General features: G+C 33.5%; 1 protein-coding gene across 2 annotated transcripts in view; it reads right to left on the bottom strand.

Moving 5' to 3' along the window:
* Positions 1-10296: 10296 nt before the first annotated feature.
* Positions 10297-22144, bottom strand: part of LOC106879057 (beta-arrestin-1) — a 63943-nt gene continuing 52095 nt past the window's right edge. For both annotated transcript variants that reach the window (XM_052968136.2, XM_014928485.3), the window contains exons 7-13: positions 20911-21046; positions 19856-19940; positions 19094-19166; positions 18258-18404; positions 16757-16843; positions 16203-16289; positions 10297-12135 (exon numbers count right to left, since the gene is read on the bottom strand). In XM_052968136.2, coding sequence (XP_052824096.1) covers positions 12033-12135; positions 16203-16289; positions 16757-16843; positions 18258-18404; positions 19094-19166; positions 19856-19940; positions 20911-21046 — 718 coding nt within the window. In that variant the 3' untranslated portion in view covers positions 10297-12032. The remainder of the gene's footprint in view (positions 12136-16202; positions 16290-16756; positions 16844-18257; positions 18405-19093; positions 19167-19855; positions 19941-20910; positions 21047-22144) is intronic.

The following is a 22144-nucleotide window of genomic DNA, read 5'->3' as shown; positions in this document are numbered from 1 at the left end:
AAATTTCAAATGAATATAAGATCTTTTATACAAGTGACAGTGTTATCATATGATGGATAACTTTGGCCATCGTAGGCATCCCATGCTGGTGCCATGTAAGAAGCCCCAAGTCCACTCTGTAAAGTGTGGCATTAGGATGAGCATCCAGCTGTAGAAACCCTGCCAAAACAAACATGGAGCCTGGTACAGCTCCCAGCCTTGCTTGCTCCTGTCAAACTGCCCAAGCCATGCTAGCATGAAAAGCAGACATAAATTGATGATGGTGATGAGGCATTATAAGACAATGTCATATATATATACAATTACAATCTTTTATCCAATTACCCATGGTGGCAAAAGTCTAATTCCAAACTTATCCATCATATATATAATTAGTGATCTGGATATACTGGTGAAAGCCTTCTAAACTGCTGTGTTGGACTCGAGAAAGCCTTTCTTATACATGTACATTGTTAAAAAACACAACTCAATCAGCAGCAGGTGAAGACAGCTCAGCTACATTAGTGGCATTGCTATTTTTGGCCATGCTGCTGATAGTTTTTTAAACATTATACTGTTGTAAGAGATTCTTTCTTAAGAAAAATACTGCAATTTAGAAGGCCTTTAACAGTATATGTGTTTAAACATTATCATACTGTGTTCCCAGTTTGGCAGAAATAACCTAACAGTAATCTCTACCTGATTCTCATTAAAGCAATAATGAATAACAGACATAGGGAAGAGGAGATAAAATACTAAGATTAGACAACCAATCACCTTGCAGCTTTGTAGTCATGTGTGTTTATGATTGTTAATGGCCTCCCTCATTGCTGTTGGTTACTTTTGTTTCTAATGATAAAAATGGATTATTTTGCAATGAAATGGGCATGTGATGAACCTAGCACTTTCTGTGGTAAATAAGCAAGACTCTACAATTGAAATTATTGATGATGTTTGTTCTTTGAATGGAGAGTTTAACCTCAGACAGGCAATGCGAGTGATTCAGACAATCAGGAGTGGCTGTGTGGTAAGTAGCTTGCTTCCCAATCGGGTTCAATCAAACTATGTGACACTTTGGGCAAGTGTATTCTACTATAGCCTTGGGCCGACCAAAACCTTTTGAGTGGATTTGGTAGATGGAAACTGAAAGAAGCCCGTCATGTGTGTGTGTGTGTGTATGTTTGTGTGCCTGTGTTGGTCCCCGCCAACATCGCTTGACAACTGATGCTGGTGTGTTTACGTCCCCATAACATAGTGGTTTGGTGGGAAAAGAGACCGATAAAATAAGTACTAGGCTTACAGAGAATAAGTCCTGCAATGTTGGCGGGGACAAACACAGACACACAAACATATACACACATACATATATATATATATATACATATATACGACAGGCTTCTTTCAGTTTCCATCTACCAAATCCACTAACAAGGCTTTGGTTGACCCGAAGCTATAGTAGAAGACACTTGCCCAAGGTGCCACGCAGTGGGAATGAACCTGGAGCCATGTGGTTGGTAAGCAGGCTACTTACCCCACAGCCACTCCTGCACCTATAAGTATCACTTAAGTATTATAGTAAATATCTATAGTCACAAAAATAAATGCTATGAAACTACTACAGCTGTGGATGTTGTGTCTTTTGATAAAGGTAGAAAACCCAGTTTTAGACGGTCAAAGGAATGGTTGTTTAGACTCAAGTTGACTCTGATTGAGCTGACTTATAACTTGAGACATACCAACCATGACCCGTCCATTTTGTTTTCCTTTTTAACCCTTTTGTTACCAACCCGGCTGAAACCAGCTCTGGCTTTGTAGTACAAATGTCTTGTTTTCATAAGTTTTGAATTAAAATCTTCCCCCAAACCTTAGTCACAATTTATGTTTCTAACACTAGCTTAAAGATAACTAAGTTATTTTACTAAATTCTTTGTTACATTTAAAGTAATTGAAAGAGCATCTCAAAATAAATACAGTAATGAATGGTTAAGCATAGTATACTCAGGAATTAATCTAATGTGTTCTTCCTATCTTTTGACAGCAGGGAGTAGAATTAGTTGTTATTTCTAGCAGGTTGAGGACCCATATAGAGTAGGAGTCCACAACTACTGGGACTGGGATACTCAGAAAGAACAGGTTTTAAAGTTTTATTTCTATTTTATTAACTATTGCAGTTTGCAGGTGACTTTTGTATTATATATGTAATAATTAAATTATATATTACGCACATTATTGTGTTTTGTTATGTGTGTAATAAGAGAAATTGTTTTGAATGTTTACAGTCTGTGATGCAAAAAAGTTGGAGGACTACTGATATACAAGGTCTTTTGAACAATTAAACCACATGGAAGCATGATTATTTCATAGACATTGATTTTGTGGTTGGCATTAGGAAGGGCATCCAGCTGTAGAAACTCTGCCAAATCAGATTGGAGCCTGGTGTAGCCATCTGGTTCACCAGTCCTCAGTCAAATCGTCCAACCCATGCTAGCATGGAAAGCGGACGTTAAACGATGATGATGATGATGATGATGATACATACTGGTGTCCCAGAAAGATTTACCTGTCATTTTTGTAATTGCCAGACTTAAGTATGAGGTAGGTGAAACATCTCTCTCTAAGACAGACCAGACAGGAAAGTCCCTTGGGTTGATGTCTGGGCTCGAAGGAGGCCAAAAGTTCTTGTCCCCAAAACTAAAAATACTCTCTGCACCATTTTTGCATAAAACTGGAGGTGTGGGCTGGGGCACTTTCCTGAGGGAAGACAAACCTGTTCCCAAAAGTTTCATTTAACCAAAGCAATACATTTTCTTCCAACATTTTGATGTAAACTGTGCTATGCACATTAACACCCTCGTAAATGAGGATCAAAGCTGACTCGGCTCCACCAGGTGCTACGACAGCCCACACCATAACCCCAACTGGTTTCTCATGATGAAAATGAGTTTGGCTTCCTTCAGGCAAGTTCTAAGCAACAACAGTGTACAGCCTGTCATTCTGTTTGTTTGTAACAGCATCCACAGTGAAGATCTTCTCATCGCTCCAAATGAAGACTTTGTTTGTAGCACTGTCCATCCTTGCTAACATCTTTTTCCCCCTGTTGATCATTTTTTCCTTCAAAGCTGCTGAAATTACTTGTCTGGGTTGCGTTTTATATGAGACCCTCTCTAGCAATCCTGTACATTGAGGATTTTAAAATATTAAGCTCCCTTGCCATTTTCCACATGCTTCGACAAGGATTCCTGTGAACTCTCTTTCTCACAGTATCTATCATAGGTTTGGTGCAAACAGTTCTTTTACACCCTGGAATTAGCTCATCATTTTCTCTCTGTAATTACTACTAAACAATGACGAGAACACTAAAACAAACTATACATCTATCTTTACTTTGCATGCTTTACGATTTCATCACCTGCCCGTCGAGGTAAGGAATTGTATCGTGTAACGAGTTAAAAATAAATATTTCCTTAAAACTTCATACATTGCTCATCTTTCACATCCTACAACATGCTGTTATAACAACAAATTGGTGACCACACTAACAAATAAATTCCAACCATTACATATATATATATATATATATATATATGTATGTATATATTTATGTATATGCTGCATGGAAGGTGTTTATAAGCCATTTAAAAACACCCAAAATCCTTTAGATTTGCTTCAACATTTAAATTTAATTTGCCAAAATATTTTGTTGCTTTGAGACCGCGACCTGTTCACTGACAAAATATTTTGGCAAATTAAATTTAAATGTTGAAGCAAATCTAAAGGATTTTGGGTGTTTTAAATGGCTTATAAACACCTTCCATGCTGCAATTGTTTTTGTTTCAGCACACGATCTCAGATCAGGTCACTTGCTATGCAAGTACATCTCCATAATATATTTATATGATTTTATAAAAAGCAGAGAGAAATGAAAAAAACTCACATTTAACAAGAGAGAAGCATTTGTTCGTGCAGCAGATATAAAAATAGTCCGAATAAGTTGCATAATCGATATTTATTTATACTATATTCCTGTACATATTGATTTTATTCTTTAAAATAAAGTTTATAAAACAACAACAACAAAAATGTAATTGGAAAAGCAAATATCAAATAACAAAATATGGAGAGAAAAACTGATACAGACCCAAATTGTGGCACCAGAATCAGAAAAATAGAAATAACAAAAAGCCATTTTTGTTTTTTTATAATTATATATACAGAGTTTATTTCGGAGGATAAGTTGGTTGATGTGCGCGCTGTTGAGCTCTAGATTAACTCTGAGCTTTTTTTAGACGTATTTAGGACTATATTATCATTGTCCAGTATCTGCTTCCCTTTTTAGTTAGAAGTGTGTAAATTGAAAGAAATATAGTTGTCATTTCTAGCATTTCAAGTGGCCATGTTATAGTTAGTTCCCTTCCTTGCTTAACAAAACAACTGCTGCTGTTATTGATTAACCCTACAACAACAACTTTGGTTGGGACAAATCTTTGATAAAAAGCAATCCAACCGTGACCATCCTGTCCCATCTTGTTTTAGGCATAATAGATCTTCGACCACATTACTCTATATGCTTCTATTTAAAAATGTTAGGGTGTGATTTGAGGGAGATTTAACTGCTATTTCTAGATGATCTCTTGATAGTTCCCTGAGGGAAGGGTTGCTAATATTTTCTAATCTTTCTTTACTTGATTCAGTCATTGAATTGTGGCCATGCTGGAGTACTACCTTGAAGGGTTTATTTGAACATATTGACTCCAGGAATCAAATTTTTGAAGTCTGTCACTTATTCTATCATTTTTTTTTTTTTTTTGCTAAACTGGTTGTCAAAGCAGTGGTGGGAGCCACACACATATACCTATACACACACACATATACACATATATACATGCATACATATGCATATATGATGGGCTTCATCACAGTTTCCCCCAGCCAAATTCACTCACAAGGCATTTGTCCGGGGCTACAGTAGAAGGCACTTGACCCAGATGCCATGCTGTGGGACTGAACCCAAAACGCATGGTTACAAAGTGGGCTTCTTAACCACACAGCTATGCCAGTGCTAAGAAAGAAAGAACAGTGTCTCTATAACAACGTGAAAATATATAAAGGAAATGAATAAATAAATGAAAGGTATGATTGTCAAACAACCATAGCATTGGGTTTTTGTTTAGTGTCCCGCATTCTGACAAATGTGTAAAAGGTATTTTACTGCGAGTGAGAGATGCTGACTCAACCACAGAGAAAAGTCAGAACAAAGGCACAAGGAACGAGGTTTAAGTGAAACAGATCCACTTTGGAAACTGTATTGCTTGCAAACATTCAATCTGGAAGAGAAATAAAACTATCACTCAACTTGTTATTCTTTGCTTTCTCAACGAGTAGAGCATCTCAGCTAACACCACTCAATAGTACTGCTTAACCCTTTAGTGTTCAGATTACTCTGTTAAATATAATACTTTTTCACTCAAATTGTTTTGAATTAATCATGCATTATCTTATAGCTTTGAAGTTTCAATGATGTAATTGTTTATTTTTAGAATGTCAATGTAGGTTTGGTGTGAGAGGCTAGATATCGCCAGGTTAAATATAAAACATGTAGAGTATCTGGGCCAGATATGACCGGTTTAAACCACCTGTTTTATGCTCAAGCCAGTCAGATCTGGCCTTTGTCATGTACCTTACAATGTCATTCTAAAAATAAGCAATCACATCATTTATATCTCAAAGCTTTGAGATGATGCATGATTAATTTAAAAAAATTTGAATAAATTAATATTTCATTTGATAGAACAATCTGAATGCCAAAGTGTTAAACCACGACACTATTCAATAGGCACCATTCTACTGACGTGTAACTCAACAAAGTGTAGTAGTACTATTACTACAATATCATTGCTGTGTTACAGACTCTTCATCTCAGATTCTGTAACAGGATTGGGAATCATGAGAGAACAAATGGTCAAGGTTAGAAACCCTCTCATGTATCATATTTTTCACCTCTTCTCTATCCGGTACCACCTGTAATTCTGTACCTTCCCTCCAGGAAAAACACAGATGTCTATTTTACCTTCATACTGAAGATAGTAGGGAACACGACCAATCACCAAAGGTCGAAAGAGGATTAACTGTGTAAACCAGTCATTAATAAAATATAAAAATATCTTTTTTTAAAATCTGATGAAAAGACAGAGAAAAATCATATTTAATGAGAGCGAAAAGGGGAGGAAAGAGAAAAAAAGAGAGATTGGAAACATTAACCCATTACCTCCCATAATTCTATGAAACTTTGATTTCTAGCATAAAACAGCCTTAGAAACATGCTGGAATGATCAAAATAACATTTTAAATAGAAATAAGCAAGATATTGGGTGAAAAATTAGCAAACCTCATTTGAATATCAGAGAAATATACCGAGTAGATATAGCAAAAAGGTTAGATATGTGTAAATATTGACAGATAATTACGAAATTTGTAATTTTTTAAGTGATCTCATATGAGATCACTGGTAGGTAAGGGGTTAAATGGAAGAGGAAAGAAGAAGAAGAAAAGATAGATGAATATTTTAACTTTGTTTAAAGAAATTTTGAGGAAAAATGGAAGAAACGGATGGATGTATAAGTTGTGGTGTAATTAATTTTTTCTGTTATAGGCAGAAGGCCTGAAATTTTAGGGGACCAGGCTAGTTGGTTATGTTGACCCCCAGTACATGGCGGGTACCTATTTCATTGACCCTGAAAGGACGAAAGACAAAGCTGAGCTCAGCAGGATTTGAACACAAGATGTAAAGACCAATGGAATGTCTCAAAGAATTTTTGTCCAATGTGTTAAGGATTCTGCCAGCTCGCTACCCTAAGTTTTGATACAATTAATAAAACACTAAAAGAGGTTTTCTTCTATTTTTATAATTATTGTTAATTAAATTTCAGCTACATACTTTTGATGAATTTATTTTTTAAAAAATCAATGATAAAATACCAAAAAAATCCTACTTATTGGGGTGACTCTGCATGGCTGTGGTTCAATGATTGAAACAAGGAAGAAAATAAAAGAGACCAAATTTCAAAAAAAAAAAAAAAGAAAAAAAAGTAAAATACATAAAGAAGAAGAAACTAAAAATTCCGAAATTAAAGGGATATATTAGTTTTTGATATGATTTCCTTCAGCCCTGATAAAGTAATCCTATGATGAATATTGTTCCATTTATGACCATCCCTTCAAGTTTTTAAACATAGAGCAACTAGTACTATGATATCTAATGTGTCATTTCTTTTAGAGACAGTGAGGGTGCAATTTAAGGGAGATTTGGGTATTTCTGCTATTTCTAGTCTGTTGAGCAACCATAAAGGGGTTCTCTTATATATACATAATACAAATATATATGGTATACACTTAGTATGTATGTATATATATGTATGTATATATATATATATATATATATATATATCAATATATATAATGTACGTGTGTATATACACACACACACACATATATATACAGGAATACATAGTACATAATAGTATTTATATAGTATATATGTACATACATACATACACACACACACATATATATATATATTCACACGCACACACACACACACATATATACAAGAATACATAGTACATAATAGTATATATATAGTATATATGTATATATATATATATATATATATATATATATAGTATATATGTACATATTTATATATATATATATATATATATATATATATATATATAGTATATATGTACATATATATATATATATATATATACACATGCATGCATACATATATATATATATATATATATATATATATATATATATATATATATATATATATATACATATATATATACATATATATATATATAAACACACATTATATATTCATTGGTATATTTATAAATATATATGTGTATAGTGTGTGCAAATGTGTGTATATACGTATGTGTGTGTGTATATATATATATATATGTATATACATATATACACAATACATGTATATTGTAGAGCAAGTATTTACAAAAGTGTTTATCTCCTCTGTATAGCGTATCTAATATACACAAGGAAGCAAAGAGATCTTTGTTAGTTTCAACAGTGAGTCTTTGAGTGGTTCAATGAACTACGCAATCTGTTCATTCAATCATGATATAAGTGGCTGAGTATTCCACAAACATAAGTATCCTTGCTCTAATTCTCAGCTGGAATAAACACAACATGCTATGTGACAAGACAAGACTGACCCTTTCTTCTTATAGGTACAATCCATCTGTCAGGCTTCCCACAGTTTCCACCTATCAAACTTCACTTATGAGGTTTGTGCCTTACTGAGGCTTCGTTAACAGACACATGCTTAATATACTACAACACAGAGGACGTGAACTCAGCACCTTATGGTTACAAAGTGAATTTCGTAACCCTTTCACATTCAAATCAGCCCTATCTAGCCAAAGTATTCCAGCTGCTTTACATTCATACTAGCTAGATCCAGCATCTCACACCTAGCTTGCAATGTCATTCTAAAAATATAGTCACATCATTGGAATCTCAAAGCTATAAGATATAGCATGATTAATTCAAAATAATATAAATAGATAAGTATTACATTTCACAGAATAATTTGAATGCTAAAGAGGGAGTCATGTGGACACACCTTTGTCCATTTACTAAATATTTAGCATAGCATAGCAAGGATTACATTACATACCATGTCCTTCCTTGTTTCATAAACTTGGTGGTGTACTGACACAAAAGGTTGTATGATTTATGGAATAGTTGAGCACTTTTTTAATGGTAAAAATATTTCGCCCGTGTACATAGTTGCATGTGAAACCGGTGGAGCGCCCGCTATAAATGTTGTGCATTTAAAAAACAGCAGCTCGAAATATTTTAAAAATTAACTGGCAATGCTTAGTTGCAAGCATCACAACAAGGGTATTTGGCTGTTATTTCTTGTAAGCTAAGCAGTGGAATGGAGGATGATATCCCATCAGTGGAATTTATGTGAATCAATTTGATAAATAAAAGAAAGAAGTGATAATATTATTATTATAATATTGACTTCAAATCTTGGCATAAGGCCAGCGATTTTAGTGGCAAGTCAATTACATCGACCCCAGTACTTAACTGGTACCTATTTTGTCAACGCTGAAAAGTGACCTCGGCAGCATTTGAACTCAGATTGTAAAGATGGACAAAATATCGCTAAGCGATTTTACAAGGCATGCTAATGATTCAGTGAGCTTGTCACCTTAGTTACACAAAATATTGGTTTCAAATTTCAGCACAAGGCCAGTAATATTTGGGGGAGGGAGCAAGTCGAATGATAGGCAAAGTCGATCTGCACGGAATTTGAACTCAGAATGTAAAAATGCCACTAATCAATTAGCCTGTTGTGCTAACGATTCTGCCAGCTTGCTGCTAATACTATTATAATAATGAGGAAGAAATATCTTCTTTCTGTCTTTCTGGTTGACGAAAGTGGTTAATGCTGATGTTAGTTAAGAATGGTCGTGGGTGGTTTGGCATAGACATAAGAAATTAACAAAGAAAAACGGCAGGGAAATAACCAGGGGTTTAACAGAAATGAATATAATAGTCCATGACAAATTGAAAAAATTAATTAACTTTAACATGAAAAGGAAAAAAATGAATAGCAAAAAGTTATTTGTACCACACACACACATATACATGTATGTAGATTCATGCGCACACACACAAAGGCACTCACAGATAAGCAGATATGTGTATGCATACACACACAAACATATATACAGATACATATATATACATATATATATATATATATATATATATATATATATATATATATATATATATATATATATATATATATATATATTTATATATATATATTATACCTACTCATTCTATTAACATTTATATATACATACACACACACATATATATTTATATATACATACATATTTATTTATACAGACATATATAACATATATGTAGTTTTCTAGTCAACATTCTGCCATGGGTTAGCTCTCAAAGTAAGTTGGTCAGCTCTGGGACAGACCCTTACATTTTATTTATATTTTTGGTTTTCTTTTTTAGGAATATATAAAAAAAAAAAAAATTCTTGTAACTAAATCTAAAACAATCACTCTATGTGCAAATAACATTTCATACATACACTATTATTGGGAAATGTGCCAAAGAGAATTTTAAAAAAAAAACAAATCATGGTTTTGAAATTTTTCATTAAATAATTTTTTTTAATATTCTTTTTTTAAGATTTTATTTTATATATTTATTTATTTATTTCAATTTTTTTAAACATTTTTTTCCATATTTTGTTTTTTTTACATTCACTCTGCTTTTGTTGTTTCTACACTAACAATATAGCTGTTTGTAGCTTTGCTCAAGACTTCTATGATACAAACTTGCTGTTTTTAAAGAAATCTAAATTTGAATCTTTCATCAGAATTTCCTGTTAATTTAAGTTCTAAACACCAGCTTGATAAGGACAGAGTTATTTTGCTAAATTCTTCATTATTTTCAAAATTATTTAAAACAAGGACAGTGTACTTCAACAGAAATGATTGTTACAAAAGTAACAAATGATTGTTACTGTTTGGTTGGCTCAAAGAGTCACAGTATATTTCTTAGACTTGTCACATCACCTAGCACTGCATTCTTAGCACCACATACTCCTGGTAAATAAATTCCATTTGATAAGGCCCACAAAAAGAACCCTATCACTACTGAAATTCTTAAATTTAAATAGGAGAAACACAAGAGGAAAATTCTGATTTTTCAGATCAAGTTGCTTGTTTGAGAAAGAAAAATGCTTGAAAGATTTCATATAAAAATGTTAAAATCTTCTTCATATCATGGCAAACAAACTTTTCCAAATTTACCAACTTCAGAGAATAAATTTTGGTGAAGTTAGTTACCATTTACCACTAGTTTCTTTGGATTTTATTTTCATTTTTTTTTTTTTTTCATTTTATATAAATACTGACGAATTCTTCAAGGCCACTTTAAGTCAATATACTTTGTAAACAATACATGAAGCTAACGTTTTAAAAAATAGAAAAAAATAACAAAACAATCTACTCCATAAAATGATTGATTAAATCATTGGATCATCATCAACATCATCATCATCATCATCACCATCGTCGTCATTGTCAATATATATGTATATATATTTTTTTTTCATGCAAGCATAGTGGGTTGGATAGATATGCAATACAACATATTGTCATTTTATTTCTAGTGATTTAAACAGTTTAAAAATTTTTCTCAATAAATACTAATTATTTATCAGTTACTTTTTAGCTGGAAAATATTCTGCCTGTTACTTCTCAGGCTTTCTCTCTGTCCATCTTGGATTTATTATTTTTTAATTTTTTTTTATATAATTCTTATATCAAATTACAATAATACATGAGAATTTATTTAATTCATAATAACTTATATAATTAACGATGGCTGGGTGTAAAAATTTTATATCGCAATTTATATAATTTGCAATATCTTATATAATAGCAGATTATATAATCTTTAATAAAAAAATTATATTATTAACAATAACAATTTGTATAATTCACAATAAATTATATAATACATAAAAATAAAGTTATATAACTGAAAAATAAAATAAAACCATAAATTCATAATAATAATAATTCCTGATTGCAGTTTCCATGTGGAATGGTAAAAGTAGAAAGAAAAAAAAAGAAAGAAAAAAGCCAAAAGATAACGAAAAGACAAATAAAATGAAATTCGGTTTTACAAGAATAGATCCGCTCTCTTTTGTCAGAGAATGTGGAATGAAATGAAAGCATCATATATTTTTTGATGAGAGATATGCAATGTTATCTTTCTATGGCCAATTTCCTGATTGGTTAAACAATGTCTTCACCTCATTAACAAAAAAAAAAACAAAAAAAAAAATCAATGTCCGCACTTTGTTAGTCTAAAAGATCAGGTGACCACCATCCGCTCTTCACATCTCCACATGTAATTGTTGGTAACACTGCCATGCTCATGTTTTTCTGTTTAATTTTAATCCTTTTCTCTTATTCTCCCATCGAAGTCAAACCTCCACTGACTTCATTTTCAAATCCTTTCACAGCAACTCTCTGGAATTCTTCCATCACCAAGTCGTAGTCTTCTTTATCACTGAAGAAAATAAATACATAAGCATATATAAATAAATATATCATCGTCAGTATCCTTATCATCATCATCATCATCATCTAATGTCCATGTTGCATGCTGGGATGGGTTGAATGGTATGGCAGGACACTGTCTGTCACACTGAATCTCCCCGAGAATATGTTAAGGGTACACGTGTCTGTGGAGTTCTCAGCCACTTGCATGTTAATTTCACAAGCAGGCTGTTCCGTTGATCAGATCAACCGGAACCCTCGACGTCGTAACTGATGGTGTGCCATGATGTATGTATGTATGTATATGTATGTATGTATATATATATATATATATAGATATATATATATATATAATAATAAGGGTGATAAATTGGATATTAATTTAATTAACACCGATTCAAAACCAGTGACCTAGCATAAAGAAAATTCTGACAATTCAGAAAAATTATATCACATACATGTGAAAAGGGATGACCACTAAGTGGACATCCTTTATGCTAGAAATTAACCATCAACGGTCAAATCACAAAAGAAAAGAATGTTCTCCAGGGAACCACTTAATGGTCATCCCTTCTTACATATATATATATATATATATATATATATGGATAAATAGATGCATACATGATAATCTGTACCACTCATACATATGTGTGGATTCATCCAATACATTTGAATAAATAGACATACTGGAATGTTTGCTAGCTGGTGTCTGTCGATTTTATATCCTCTCCACTTTCTTATTTGCTGTATATATATGTGTGTGTGTGTGTATGTGTGTGTGTGTGTGTGTGTGTGTGCGTGTGTGTGTGTGTGTTATAATTTAGAACAAACAGTAAAAGATTGTCATTATAGTACTCGGAGTTTCGAATGTCGGAGCGAAGAGCTACGATACATTCTCGTCAGCTACTATGAAAAACTGTTGAATAAAAGAGAAGTTACTCTAATAGGTAGAAAAAAGAAAAAAAAAACATAAAAAATACACGCAACCATATTCTGTTGCCATTAATAGCCGACGAAAATGTATCATAGCTCTTCGTTCCGATATTTGAAACTCCGAGTACTCTGATTACAACCTTTTACTGTTTGTTCTAAATTATAACATATATAAATAATCCTCTATTTCTCTAATATTGAGGTCTCATTCTTTTGTTGTTACTTTTCATTATTGTTATTATTATTATTATATATATATATATATATATATATATATATATAATTTAGAGAAAAAAACTCAATTATTTAATTCATTCATGAAAATCCACAATCACATAGAATAATTTAATGAGTAAATACACTAAAAAGACCTATAATAAAAATCCCAAAAGTACAAAGTAATAAATATTAAAATAATAAAATAATAATAAAATAATATTCATTACTTTGTACTTTTTTGTTTTTTATCATGTCTTTTTAGTGTATTTACTTATTAAATTTTTCTATATGTGACTGTGGATTTTCATGGATGAATTAAATAATTGTGGGGGTTTTTCCTCTAAATTATATATTTATATATTATATATTGTGAAATTTAATTTTAATTTTGATAAATTAAATTAAATTGAATTTTTCCCTGTAAATTTTGGATTTTTATCCCTAATATTATTATCATAATTATGTATATATATATGTTTATATATATATATATATATATATATATATATATATATATATATATATATATATATATGAAAGTTGCAAAATTATCACAGAACCATTACTCAGAGTTTCACATTGCCGTTCGTTGGACAACTGTGATGAATCTTGAATTAAAATCGTGATTGTACATGTAATATATTGTTATGAACAAGCATTTAAATTTGATTGGGTTGTGGCTTTTCAAAGCAGAACTGTGTAATTTTCGTTACAAGTTGGGTGGTAGAAGAATGTGAAAATTAACAGTAAAGTATAATAATAATAATAATAATAATAATAATAATAATAATAATAATAATAATAATAATAATAATGATAATTATGACAAGATCGAACAACCTTGTGTGGAATGGGTGGGAATGCCCCAAAATAAATAGTTAATGATTAATAATGAGATTGAAAGATTAGGATAGCGTGTCGAGTGTTAAAAGATAAGATTAAAAATAAATGGAAAGTTACGCCAATGAATTTACGGTATGGAAATATATATGCACGAATAAGGACATATGTAAGCCTATTTACTTACATACCCGTTCAGATACATATATATAAATACACACATAACACTATAGACACACACGCATAGACACATCTGCACATACAGAGCATGTATATTATATGCACATAGAATACACATATACAAGTACAAAAGCGTACAAATACATATATGGTAATCCCTCGCCACATCGCGGTTCGCCTATCGCGGTTCACTTATCGCGGTTTATTATTTAAACTTACGTCGATTCCTCCGTAGTGTTGTTTCGCATTTATAATAAAATAAATATATACAAATTTAAAAAATAATAAATATATATATATATATATATATATATATATATATATATATACAGTACAGTACTGTTTCTACTTCGCGGATTTTCACCTATTGGGTGTGTGGGGGTGGGGTGGAAGGTAACACCCGCGATAGTTGAGGGGTTACTGTACATATTCGTGTATATACATCTATGTTGCACGTATATACATATAAATTTGGAAGTGTAAGAAAGAAAGAGGAAAGGAAAAGAGAAGAAATAATGATGGCGATAATAGACAGTGGGGGTAGGGGTGGAAGAAAGAAGTCAAATGAGGAAGAGGAAGGAAAGGAGTGAGGGGAAGAGACAAAGGAGTGAGGGGAAGAGACAAAGGAGTGAGGGGAAGAGACAAAGGAGTGAGGGGAAGAGACAAAGGAGTGAAAGAGAGGGGGGAAAAGCAGCTGGTGTGTGACATTCTTATGAACGCCGTTGTAGCGAGTTGACCATTGGTAGAAACAGATGTAGAGAGAGACAGAGAAAGAGAGAGAGAGAGAGAGACTAAAACACGGTGATATATCAGATGTGATATATCATATTTATACATAAAAATAGAAATAAAAGTAAGTAAAATATAATATGTATGTAGGTATGTATGTATTTCTCTTTGGACTTTCCTGTTTCCGACGAAGAGCAATGCTCAAATTGTTAACAACTCTCTCCTTTCCCCGCGTGTCAAATTAATATATTGCTTGTGCACACCTTCACGTTCGTTTTTTTTTTATTGTTTCTTCTTTGAATTAACAAACACCCCACCCCCACCCCCACCCCCACCCCGCGCATATATATATATACACATAAAAACATATACATACATATACATATATACGCACACATACAATACATATACAAACACTCGTGCACATACATATGTATACACATGATATAAGGGTAGGCGCGCACGCGCACACACATACACAAACACACACTCATATATGTGCACGCACACACACACACACACACACACACACATAAACACATTATTTTATTCTTTTACTTGTTTCAGTCATTTGACTGCGGCCATGCTGGAGCACCACCTTTTAGTCGAGCAAATCGACCACAGGACTTATTCTTTGGAAGCCTAGTACTTATTCTATCGGTCTCTCTTGCCGAACCGCTAAGTTACGGGGACGTAAACACACCAGCATCGGTTGTCAAGCGATGGTGGGGCACAAACACAGACACACAAACATATACACATACATACATATATATATATATATATATATATATATATATATATATATATATATATATATATATATATACATATATACGACGGGCTTCTTTCAGTTTCCGTCTACCAAATCCACTCTCAAGGCTTTGGTCGGCCCGAGGCTATAGTAGAAGACACTTACCCAAGGTATCATGCGGTAGGACTGAACCCGGAACCATGTGGCTGGTAAGCAAGCTACTTAGCACACAGCTATTCATTACACATATGCACACACATGCACACATAATGCATATGTATTCTGAAGGAATTGCTTTAACATTGCATCATTCGACATTCAGACGTCTCAAAAGTCATAAACCTTTTCAATGCTGAATGTTTCAACCATCACGGTTTAAATTAAGACGATGAACATAAACGTAAAGATTTTAAACTTACTCTTCACTGGCTCTCTCTTCAGGCTTCAAAAAGTTTCCCTTCAGTCTATTTGGGGCTAACTTGAATGGGACTTCCAAAACCATATCACTGAAAAACAAAATTAAAAAATAAAAACTGGAGAAATAATTCTTTTTTGAATGGGGAATCTCGAAGCAGATAAAGCTATAAATAATAGAACTTAGATATTGGGTGAAAAACTCTTTGGATAGAAAAGGTCGAAGGCCATATGTGAGACACGAACCCACAGTACCAGTAAACATGACAGGCGTTCTGCCAATGGGCTAAAGTACTATTTCTGATTTCTCTGTCTACTTTAAAAATTTTAGAAATTTCGAGAACGTGGAATAATTCTTTTCTGGAATGGTGAATCTTGAAGCAGATAAAGCTATAAATGATAGCATGTAAATATTATCTTAAAACTCCTTTGAGCAGTAAAAGAAGAAGGCTTCTTCGAGATTCACCATTCCAAGTGTGTATCTTATTCCCTAAAAATCAAAAATCAAAAACAAAAACAAGCAAAAACGGTAATAAGAAAAATAAATGCAAAAACTTACCCTGAACCGAATCCAAGCGTCATTTTAATTTTAATTTTATAGTTTACAATTATTCCAAGATTTTCTTTGTTAACTTTGCCAGCCATTCTGCGAAAATATGGGCGGAAAAGAAAGTCATAAAATATATGCTACAACAAGAGTCCCATTATATATAACTACGAGTGAAAATTAACCAACAAGATGGCGCGGAAGAGACACTCTAGTAGAAGTAGATTACTGCTTGTTAGAAATTACAGCCGATTCTCCCTCAGATTATACCCAACTATTTAATAACAATAAATGCACACATTACCTTGATGCATATAATATGTGCAAATTAACAATTAAAATCTAGAAGATAGTTAAAGCTGATGAGACGTCCATTAAGTTTGTCCTGAGGGTTTTGGCTCACCATTGATAAACAAAAGCTTTAACTATAAATCCCCTACCAAGCATTTTCATCTCCCTGTATAATCTATTGTTTTTACAGTGGAGTCAGCTTCTCATAACTCACTAATTCTACGCCAGGTGTTGAGCGTCGGATGCAATGTCTAGCGATATTCATTCCGAGTTCCTACACTCTGTGTTCAAATCTTACAGCTTTCAACTTTTCCTTTCATTCTTTCAGGTCGATACATAAAGTACCTGCCAAGTACTGGAGTCGATTCTTCTCTTCGTTTTTCTCTTCCCTCTTTCTCTCTCAAAGAAATTGGTTACATGCAGATCTAAAGAGGAAAGGCGTTTCACCAGGTTTAAAATGCACAAGACACAATATCTTCACAATGTCCCCATAGGAGTTGAGATCACAAGAAAGGAACGAATTTTATGTCATCAACCCTTAAATCTTAGTGAACGAGTTTGCTTCAGTCTGTTCGTGTCACTCAAGATCTATTTTGTCATAAGACATTGCTACGAACTTCATTCTTTACTCCTATCAAAAACTGAATGACATATCTTGAAATTAGTCTCACCACAAGTGTTTTATAGTTATTGTTTAGCTCCTGGTCAACTAAAATTGCAGTAGTTTATGAATGGAAGGGGTTCTAACTGAGACCACATCATCCTATTTTCCAGTAAAATGCATCTAAGAATAAATTACGTCTTTATGAAAAAATAGAGGTCGGGTGTGATTTAAGATAGATTTAAGTATCTTTGCAAGCAGGTCGAACAGTGTAGACGTTACTGAGTTAAGTTCGAACTCGTTTCTTTGTTTATTTGGACTGAACACTTAATTCTATGGAATTTAGGAATTGGCATGTGCCAAATCATCTGGTAATGTTATTTGAGATATTTGTGGAAGTTTGGTCGTTAAATCTGCACCTCCGAAGTGAAAAGGTTTGAATTAATATAGCAATCAAAGATAACGTTTTGGACGAATATGAAAATACGGAAACTACATGAAGGTTTTATAAATACACTGTTATCAATATTCTAAAATACATTACAGACCATTGAGAGACCCGTTAAATATATATATATAAAAAGGTCAACACTGGTAACCACAAGGAATTTCAATACTTACTCAGTCGAGGCTGCCAAAGCAGTATCTTCGTACTTCACCCTGCCGTTCAAGGCAAGGCCAGCACGACGTTTAGCGGCATCAAGAATTGGGCGGATTTTGTAGACTTTACAGAAACCAGATGTATTAGATTCTATAGGAAATCCTTCTCTGATGGATTAAAGTAAATATTGACATAGATCATAGATGATACCGTTAAAGAGTTAGGTAGAAATAATTATGCAATGAGATAAAAAGAAAAAAAAACTACATCAATCAATGATAATTACAACTTCAGATTTTTAGCCAAGGGAGATCACAGTGGCCAACATAAATCGATGACGTAAAACACATGATTGCATAATTTCTCTATTTATCATCAATAATATTAATACGCTAACTTTTTGTTTTTGTATGTACTGGTTGTGTGAGTCACACTTACTTCAAAGAAGTAGCAAAGTGAGAGAGAGGAGGACAGAGAGGAAGTAAGAGAGAGAGAGAGAGAGAGAGAGAGAGAGAGAGAGTGTGAGAGTGAGAGTGAGAGAAAAAATGAGACAGAAAGAAAGAGAGTGAAAGAGACAGTGAGTAGTGATGGCGTTCGTTTTGTGATTTCAAATGTTTATCACATCGCAAGTAGATACATAGATACATATACACATTGTTAAATCAAAAGCGGGAGAGAAGAGGGACACAAAGGAAGTGAAAGAGACAGTAAATACATAAATCCAAAGAAATCTTCATACATAGATACATACACACAGCAAATATTGGATGACAATTTCATCTTTCATTACCACACGAGGATAAAATTAAGAATATAAGACATAATAATTGTCACAACAAATGAAAAAGAAACTTACTCCGTTTCAACTTCGGCAACAATGTTTTTGTACTGGACAGTTTCGTAGAGGCAGATATCCGCATATTGCAGAACTGTGGGATAGAAACATGTGTATATAAATATACATACATACAGTGGCAGACTTGGTCTAAAAATATTGGTTGTCAGGAGACTAAGGGGGCCCACCCGCAACTACAAGGGGGCCCACCCGCAACTACAAGGGGGCCCACCCGCAACTACAAGGGGGCCCACCCGCAACTACAAGGGGGCCCACCCGCAACTACAAGGGGGCCCACTTGCAGCTACAATATTATTATTTAATCTTTTTTGTTTGTTAAAAGTATTCTTTTCAACTGTCTACAAACACAGCCAGGCTGAAGTAGTTAATGCGTTCTTCCAGGAGTGAATAAAAAATTCTCACACTTGAGAGGATGGGCCCCTTAGATACTAACATGGGCCCCCATATATGGATTCTAATGGCGCAGGGGCCCACTTGCCATCGAACAAGTTGGCAACCTGGCCAGTCTGCCACTGCATACATACATACATACATACATGGCTAATTCGTGCATTACAAGTGCAATCTGTGAGTAGAACAGTAAAAATATGCAAGACTTTTCTTAAGTTCCAAATGTGAATTTGTCTGTGTTAACTACATCCCAAAGATGAAGCCTTGTAGCTTTGTTAGAAAAAAAAAGAAGAGACATACGCACATGCATACGTAAGAAGAAGAAGAAGAAGAAGATAACACACACATACACACACATCACAAACTGCTTACCCTGAAGCCTGATTTTCTTCGCTTTTTTCGATGTTGGGTTGTCTACACACACGTTTATGTTTATAGTTTCGCCAGAGTAATATTTCTGCAAAAATAAAGGAAACACATTGAACACATCAAAGTGGCCATAGAGTTGTATCTTTCTCTATTGTCAGCTGTCGTTTTGCGCGCGCGCGCGAGTGATGAGGGCTGGAAAATGACGAGGAGAGAACGGTTAGCTATTTAAAAAAATTTAGCCAAGGTTGCACTGATGATCCTTTTCTGCCTCCAGACACCCTTGCCAAGCCGGCGGAGGTAAAGGACATGGAACGCACCCCCTTTCGGTTATTTTTTTTTTTTGCTACAGAAACCCACGTTTTCGACTGCAGAGATTCCGAATCTTTTAAAAAAAAAATTAAAAATCGGTATTTCAAAATTTTACCCCCACCCCTTTTTTTTTTTTTTTTTTTTTTTTTTGCATATTCGGAATCTCCGCAGTCGAAAAAGTGGGTTTCTGTAGAAAAAAAGAAAAAACGAAAAAAAAAATTATTAAAAAAATTAAATTAACCGAAATGGGATGCGGGTCCATGTCCTTTACTTCCGCCGCCAAGCCTTTCAGAAATCCACGGAACCCCTTTTAAAAAATCTATGACAGTTGTTTTTTGATTCAACATCAATATAACAAAACTTTGTCCCTGGATGATAACATCTGTGTAAGAAAACCATGTCCCAATGTTGATGTAATAAACAAAATAGATGAGAATGGAAAAATGTAATAGTCAACAATACAAAATATAAGATGGCAATAACATTTATTGTTAAAATAGTATCAAAAATATTTTTTTGACTCTAAATGATCAATCATGATACCACATACGTGTGTATATTTCGCGGTACCCCTTTTGATCTCTTAAATTCCATCAATCAACTTTTGTTTATTAGAAATCAACTCCAATTAATTTTTTGTGTGCGTGTTTTATTTTTCTCTTTAAGTAAAATGAAGTAACGTGCAATAGACGTATATTTAAAACAATTTCAAGCTTGTAAACGGAAATAACTTTAACAAGAGCACTCACCGCTTTATCAAGTGAGCATTCTAGCTTCATGGCTCCAGAGGTAAACTTGAATTCCTTGCTTATTTCTCCATGCGGTTGAGGTTCTTTACGTTCCTCGAGATAAGTCAGTTTCCGAATGGACATCGATACAGAATTTCTGTTCACGAAGATATTTTTAAATTATTGAAATTTTAATCAGACAATACAATATAAAAGTTTCTTCAATGAAATAATACCATTCATTCAGAGTGTTATCCTACTTTTTTTTTTCTTTCCGTCTTAGTTTGAAGGGAAACAGCATCTAAGATGTTGCGGGACCTCTGAGGCTAGTTAGATCAATACAGTCGGTATTCAGGTGGATCAATAGGTTGACTACGGCAGGGTAAAGAAAAAAAAGAAAGAAAAAACGTAGACATTGAAGGAATGCAGGGTAGGTGAGATAAAGCTAGAATAACACGAGAAGAATTATATAGGATCTAGGAGGAGGTAGCGAACAATCAGCTACATCAGAGAGATGTGGGGTTTTCTAGTAGAAGTAATGAAGAAACCAGAGAAAGGAAACTGCGTCAGTTGGCCAGTCGTTCTAGGGTGCTGGTGAATGAGTTTTTACCAACCAACCGAATTGGCTTCTATGGATGTGGTCAAGGGCCTATGTGTATTTAGAAGTAATGGTTACCCTAGATTTATGATTAGTTCTCCAGTGCAAATCTACCAGTGTAAATAGTACCAAAGGTGGGCACTGTTAATCGAAAAGTTAATTTCGTTAACCGTTAATCTGTTAACCAAAAAGTTAATTTCGATAACCGTTAATAATTTAATTCTTTAAAAATGGAACAAAGGTAATCGATAAACCGTTAACGTTAAATTTTATTATAGAAAAAAGAAAAACGAATAAATCAGTTTTTGCTCTAAAACCCCACTAAAAACACCTTTAAGAAGTGCCAAAACTATAAAATCCGTTAACTTCTATTCAATTGAAGTTAACGGGAGTTAACTCAAGTTGACTCGAGTTAACGGAAGTTAATTAGTCCGATAATGATTTCTAAAGTTAACTTAAAAGTTAAATCGTTAACGAAAATGTCAACTTCGTTAATTAATGATTAACAGATTAAGGGTTTGGTACCAAGATTTGCATAATACATACACACACACGCACAAATACAAACACACACTCATATTCGCACACACATATAAAAGGTGGACCGAAATTTAGAGAAAAGTAGCGTTCGCAGAGACCGTCATCTCTCCTTTATAT

This window comes from Octopus bimaculoides, chromosome 5 (assembly GCF_046866305.1).
Source record: "Octopus bimaculoides isolate indiv1 chromosome 5, ASM4686630v1, whole genome shotgun sequence".
Lineage (NCBI taxonomy): Eukaryota > Metazoa > Mollusca > Cephalopoda > Octopoda > Octopodidae > Octopus > Octopus bimaculoides.
This window is presented reverse-complemented; position numbering and strand designations above follow the sequence as displayed.